General features: G+C 38.3%; 2 protein-coding genes and 1 non-coding gene across 3 annotated transcripts in view; 2 read left to right on the forward strand and 1 right to left on the reverse strand.

Annotated features, from left to right (window-relative positions):
* The window catches only part of LOC128879750 (alpha-glucosidase-like), a 34280-nt gene that overhangs the window by 24316 nt on the left and 2873 nt on the right, over positions 1-7091 (reverse strand). The window lies entirely within an intron of this gene.
* The window catches only part of LOC128884602 (dual specificity calcium/calmodulin-dependent 3',5'-cyclic nucleotide phosphodiesterase 1-like), a 29088-nt gene that overhangs the window by 6441 nt on the left and 15556 nt on the right, over positions 1-7091 (forward strand). Inside the window, exons 2-4 of the mRNA XM_054138088.1 lie at positions 334-544; positions 971-1084; positions 2561-2713. Of these exons, the coding sequence (XP_053994063.1) occupies positions 334-544; positions 971-1084; positions 2561-2713 (478 nt within the window). The remainder of the gene's footprint in view (positions 1-333; positions 545-970; positions 1085-2560; positions 2714-7091) is intronic.
* On the forward strand, positions 1635-1706 carry Trnat-cgu (transfer RNA threonine (anticodon CGU)). The gene has a single exon. It is a non-coding gene; the product is annotated as a tRNA-Thr (tRNA).

The following is a 7091-nucleotide window of genomic DNA, read 5'->3' on the forward strand; positions in this document are numbered from 1 at the left end:
GAAAAAAAAAATTTGTTTTTCTGTCTCAGACAACTAGAACCGCCACAGCCTGTGCGCCCGATTGAACGAGCGTCTCACGCAACAACCTGTATAACAGCGCATAACTTGTATAGATTTCAATGAAGTATTTCATAAAAATTTGTGTTGTTAGTTTAAATGTGTTTTATTATGCATAAAAAAAGCCTGGTACTGTAGGTTTGATAGTTTTCGCAAAATTAATTCTTAAAAATTACTGAAAAAACAAACTTCTAGACGATAATACCTCCTTAATTAAAGTATCAGGGATGATTACGATTCCGAATTAACTAAATATTTGCGGGGTTTGTGTTCCAGAACAAGGCACGTTAACGATAGTACGCCGAAGTTCCGGCAAGAATAGAAGTATCGGCGAAAGTTTCGAAAGTTCACCGCCGCCACACAGCCCCGACACTCTTTCATCGAGCCAGTCCGTGGATCTCGACGAAATTCTCGATAATATCGACTTGACGACAGACTCGCTCCCTGCCGTTGACACCCCCGATGCCTGCGACAAAGCTGCTCTCAGGTAGGATTCGTACTAAACTCTTCCTAACATGCTAATCTCGATCAACTAGGTTTCGAAATTAATTTTGCGTCTTTACATTTAACTAGTTATAGGTCTACTTTAAATAGACCGGCCATTTTGTTACGTTAGAGTACCACCCTCCTAAGCCAACCTAATCTTCATTTAACTAAATTTAAACACGCCACCTGAGTCTTAATTCCGTGTCTCCACATTTAACTATTTATAAGCCTGGTTCGAATAGGATCGGCCATTTTGTTACGTTAGAGTACTAGGCATCTAGGTCAACCTAATCTTCGTTATAATCAATTTATGATACGTAACCTAAGTCTCAACCTGATGGACAATCTGAACTTAGTATTACAAAATTGCTCTGAATTGCAATCTCAGAAATTTAAATCGATAATTTCGTGACAATTTCTGTCACAGATTGAGATGTTTGCTGAGGCAGCTTCAACATGGCGAAATATCGGCAGAATTGCTCCAACGAAACTTGCACTACGCGGCACGCGTTCTCGAAGCCGTTTTCCTCGACGAAACCAAGTAAGTTCTACTCGAAACGACGATTAGTGTTTCAAATAGTGTTTCAAATAATATTCCACGAGTTGTTATATTATAGCCACGCGCAGAGAGCTGACACACTACTTTCTTACCCGATCATGCAACCTCTATGCGAAGATTTTCAAATGTTACGTACTAATCGCCAATTATATCGTAGAAATTATCCTCTAGATACTTTATACCGTGCCTATTTTTAAGCTCAGATTAATTGAAACCCAAAATCTAGCCAATAAGCGATTCTATAAAATTCTATTCTATAAAAAAACCTATTGTTGCTATCAATGTTAATTAATTAACTAACGAATTCAACTGTATTAATAATTGTATCATGCAGGGCTCACGACTCTTGGAACACATAGAAAGATGTCGAGTGATAAATTACGTTGTTTATGATTTTTCGAACAAGTCGGTGATTTTTTTGTGATGTATTTATCGCGTCGAACGATGCAAATTTCGTTTCGCGAAGAATCTTTCGAAGGAAATTTCCAATTTATCCATGACCTCGGTTTCTGACGGTATGGACTCCAAGAGCGCCTCTTTAGCTCAGTGGTAGAGCACTGGTCTCGTAAACCAGGGGTCGTGAGTTCAATCCTCACAGGAGGCAATTTCATTTTTTCTAATTTTTTTTTCTCCTCGAACGTCGTTAAACAGTTCAAACGACGCTCAATGTCAAAGATTTTCGAATTTTCAGCAATTATTCCAATTATTCGTCGTTCTGAACATCGATGCATGAAACTTAACCGTACTATACGATCAGCGTGATACAAGGTGTTTAATAAATCGTTACTAATCGTCTTCTCTTTTCAATCGAGAAGCAGAGATTAATTACAGAATCGATATCTATTATTTTAAACAAAATTGATGGCGAAACCAGAAACAGTAAACTATTTAAAATTCTAAACGTTTCGCATTTCTTTCTTGGATTAACAATTAATAAAACTATCTCTAATCAGAAATCACTGAATATTTTTCAAAATTATTTTTTCAAGAGATCCTAACATATCTACTAATGCATAAAAACGATCACTCAACGAGTGACACACGAACCTTCGCCCGTGTACAATGAATTGCCCCAAATACCAAATAATAAATCAAATTATTAACTCTCATTTGAAAATTGCAGCGCTGACGGACCACTAGATATCCCCATAAACCCGACATTTTCACAAATAGATCTCTTATCAATGCCTTTCAGCTGCCACCAGAAATTTCTCCCAAGCAACAAAGTTCAAAGAAAATTCAGGCTCGATTTATTTAACAATCCCTGGTCGAGGGTTTCTTTCCAGGTCGCAGCGGCGTTCCCCAATGTCTCCCCGTTAATTGTTTGCCAGATACAGGTGCGCGGGTGATCGCCGATCAGCCGGAAAATAATGCTAATGATAATGATAAGGAAAAAAACTGTAATGTTCTACTGTTCTGTTCTCTACTTGACACATGCACTAACAAGCAGTACCGCAGGGTGAATTCAGGCGGGGTTGAGTGCTCTCGGTCATCGCGTAGGGGTGCGGGCCTGTCATCTGCATCCCTCGGAAGCGCCTTGGACTCGGACGGACCACAGGGCCACGCGGTGGTAACCCAGAAACGGAAGCTTCGCACCCCCGTATGGGCAAGGTTGCGAAATATTCACATTTCCGACCTCACGCGACTGTTCACCCCCCACCCCAAAAAAAAGACCACCCACCCCCTGTTCCGCCACGTTTCGTCCCCTCTTGTCGACATCTCTCGATCATCGTCCACCCCTGTCAGGCTCGGGTCCCATGAAAATCACCGACACAAATTTCTCCGACACGGTTTTCACTGACAACATTTCACCGACTCCAGATTTGGCCGAGAACGCCTTTAACCGAAAACAACTTTAGTCGACAACGAATTAAACCGACAGTGAATTTGATCGACAGTGAATATGATCGACAAAGAATTTGTCCGACAACGATTTTAGCCAACGACAGTAATAATCAACAGTAACGCGATTTACAACGATATGCATATGATATTTACTGACAAGGATGTACTATCTCATTAATTATGTACTTTTTCTGGATATAGCGAATGGGAGGACAGATTTACGAAGAAACGCAGTGAAACCAAACCGAACAAAATATGTTTGAATATTATCGATATGCATATAAAGTATTAGATACAATATATTATTCTCGAAATAGTGAAAAGGAAATCCATTTACCTAATAATGGAAATAATAAAAATTTCAAATACATTTGATGGAGCGTATAACAAAAACATTTATGACAACGAAAATACTAACATAATAAGTCAATGTAACAAAAATTTAAGCTTCCTTCAATTAATTGTGCGATACAGATAATAGTTACAAGGAGAATAATATTCCCGTTGTTAATAACTTGCCTAGATCAATATAACAAAGGTTTTAAGTACATTCGATAAATTATGTAACAAAAACATTAATTACATTAAATTTATTATAATCTAATATTGTGTGCTAATGCCTGCAAGAAACAACTTGTGTACTGTGTACGATTTCTGAGTATTTGTTGAATACGTTCCTCTGCAAGTCTATCCTTTTTCGTTTTCTTTAGGTGTCGTACGACATTAGGTAAATGGATTTCCTTTTCACTATTTTGAGAATAATATATTCTATCTAATACTTTATATACATATCAATAATATTCAAACACATTTCGTTCGGTTTGGTTTCACTGCGTTTCTTCGTAAATCTGTCCTTCCATTCGCTATATCAAGAAAAAGTACATAATTAATAAGATAGTAGATCCTTGTTAGTAAATATCATATGCATATCGTTGTAAATCGTGTTACTGTTGATTATTGCTTCGTTGGCTAAAATGGTTGTCGGTCAAAATCGTTGCCGGACAAATTCATTGTCGATTAAATTCGTTGTCGGTTAAATTCATTGTCGGTCAAAATCGTTGTCGACTAAAGTCGTTTTCGGATAAAGGCGTTGTCGGCCAAAGTTGTTGTTGTCGAATCTGAAGTCGGTGAAATGTTGTCAGTGAGAACCGTGTCGGTGATTTTCATGGGACCCGTCAGGCTCACGATCATGCGACGTTTGCTCGATCATTACCAGGGAATCGAACTTTAACCCTCGCATGAACACTCGACTGGAACCGAACGCAGGCGTTTTCGACTCGAAACTTTCGAGGTGGTTCGGTCGGTTTAGAGCGAGAAAAAAAATGAACGACGAACGCGTCGACGAGGGAGAGCGAAAGGGTACACACCGAGAAAAATGAAAGCTCTTTACATTTATTTTATTATATACAACCAGTTCCTTCATTATTCGTATCTATCCTCTATGCCTATCGAAGACAGTTTAAATTAAATGACATGCTTCAAGTTTTCGAACAAATGTTTCGTTATAAATAATACCTGAATAAACTTTACACAATTACATTACATTTACGTCGTTTAATTTAGAGTTTCTTCGATAGAATGGTTACGGAACTGGCTGTATTTATTTTTTGTGAAGAATTTAAATTCAACTAAAATCGAAGTTACGAATTTACAAAAAGAACGAAACGATAACGACCTCTGCAAGTGTAGCACAGAAAGAACGATTTAACCGATTTGTACCAGCAAGAAATGGGAAAGTAATTAGAAAGGCGACTGACAAATAAATTACAATTTCGCTCTCTCTGGCGTCGACGTCGATTTGGGTTGCAATTCGTCAGAACGCTACATTACGTTTTCTTCTTGTCAATACCGTAGTTTTGGCCACATACCAAATACGTAGGGTAGCGTAGAGACCTTGTGCACAGGAGTTAATGTTTGGTAGTACACTGTGTATCGATCGTTAGCGGACTCTATATAGTATCTTCGAGTGCCTATTACCCTTCTTCTCTACTAATTAGCACACGATTAGAGTGCACGATTACTAACGATAAGTATAGGATATAGCGTACAAAAAACTTTGCACAAGAGCGAGAGTCGCGAACGATGACGAACGTTCCCCACGATAGAAAATTTTTATAGCGTGCTACATACAACAATAGTGCTTACAAAACAAAGTCTCCTTTTTCGGTAAAAAATATCTCTTTCAGGTAAAACCAGCAGACAAACTCCACAAATAAACAGCACGATACTACTTTCTGTGTACATTTTTACTTTATGTTCTGCCTAAACAGCCAAACAGCTACCGATTTCGATCGATCACGAACAAAACGTCCCCGAAGGGACCATAACGCACGATCGGAATAAACGATCACGGTTCATCGTGCGCCAAAAAAAAAAAAAAAAAACACATCCAGACACAGCATGACGACTATCTTTGACCTGCCTGGCCTGTCTCTACCCCTTTCTAGACTCTTTTTAGATCTTTCTAGGTGTAACCTGCTCACTTCTTGGATGACTGCCTGTTTACGAGTTTAAGAGCCGAAACTTCCTCTATGTGTGTTCCCTGTGCCCGTTTATGAACAAAGTGCATGGGTCGAGGGTGAAAAATCACGAGTTTCTACGTGGAACGTTCGTGCACCCCTAACTGTGATACCATGTTCACTCGCGACACTTAAAGGGATCTCTAGAGCAGAGGAGCTCAACAATTTTTGGGTCGAGGTACACTCTTTGAACTTTATCAGTAGGCTTATAATCGTATCATACTTCTATTAAAAATTCATTTTTCATGAGGCTATTCATTCGTACTTTGTAACTGCAATTATCATTGTTTACTCTAGAGGTATGTATGTAAGGAATTTCAAAGTAACGCGAAGCTAGAATAAAATAAATTCGAAAAAGGAACAAATGTAAGATCAGTACATTAGGTGGTGTAATCAAGCTACATACTTTACATTGCTGTAATTTTAAGCTGCTTTTTCAAGAAAGAAAAGAAGGTAATTTCTAACAACCATTTTTTGAAAATTATTCTTATCGAATGAAGCTTATGATAATTGCTGTTACAAGGTACGAATGAATAGCCTCTGAAACCTGAATTTTCAATAAAAGTACAATGTGATTAGGGGCCCAATGATAATTGAAGCTCAAAGAGAGTATCTCGAATAACTCGACAATCAACCCCTTTTCTCCTCTAAATTTTCTCTTCTCTCTCTTCCATCTCTCGCGACAAATTTCGAAACACGCGGACGTACGTTTCCTGCTTGATACACACACAAGCTCCCATGGATGTGATCTATCGTTAATGTGAAACACGTTTTTTCTTGATGTTTGGAATTATAGAGACGCAGAGCGTGCCGAGTCAACAGCTACTTGCCGTCAGGGTGTACGCCGTAGGTTCGTTCAACTGTTTGAAATAACAATTCGCGAATCTCGATATCACGTTCACGTTCGTACATCGTACACTATTTCTTGCCGCTTTATTGCGTTTCCATTGAGACTCTGAGCGAGCTTTGTTTACGATTCGAGGCTTGGAATCGAGGGGGCAACGCGAGACTGTTTACCAAATCGAGGATAATTGAAATTTCCAACCGCGTGGGAAAAGACGATTACGTTCATTGAAAAACGACCGATAACGCGTGACGTCATTTACGCGATAAATACAGCGCGAGATCAAACCGTGTTTTTGTTTATATTCGAGGATATAACGCGAGAAGGAATGTGTTTATAAGAAATCAGGAATTCGCGAACTCGGGACCTTGAGGTCGTCGAACGATCTTTCACGCTGGGCCACACCCTATTATCCGTTTTATTATTTGACGCATTATTGTTGGATGTAAAAGCCAGATGCTACGATATTCTCTTCTTTTAAAATATATTAGGCCATTGTACTAATCTTGATACAACTTGTTACGCGCTAAATTACAAAATTTTCTTCGTTTTCTGCATAAGTTAGAAATTTATCAAGATTATTGTAATCACTCAATACATACGCATTCAAAGAATCTCAAAGGTATAAAAAATAATGTGAAAATGAAAATAGGAGCCTATTGAATATAGTCTTTTAACGATTTGAAATGGGCGAATGTAACATAAAATTCAGAAAACGAAAATAGGAGTTTATTGAATATAGTCTTTTAACGATTTGAAATGGGCAAATGTAATATAAAAT

This window comes from Hylaeus volcanicus, chromosome 1 (genome assembly GCF_026283585.1).
Source record: "Hylaeus volcanicus isolate JK05 chromosome 1, UHH_iyHylVolc1.0_haploid, whole genome shotgun sequence".
NCBI lineage: Eukaryota > Metazoa > Arthropoda > Insecta > Hymenoptera > Colletidae > Hylaeus > Hylaeus volcanicus.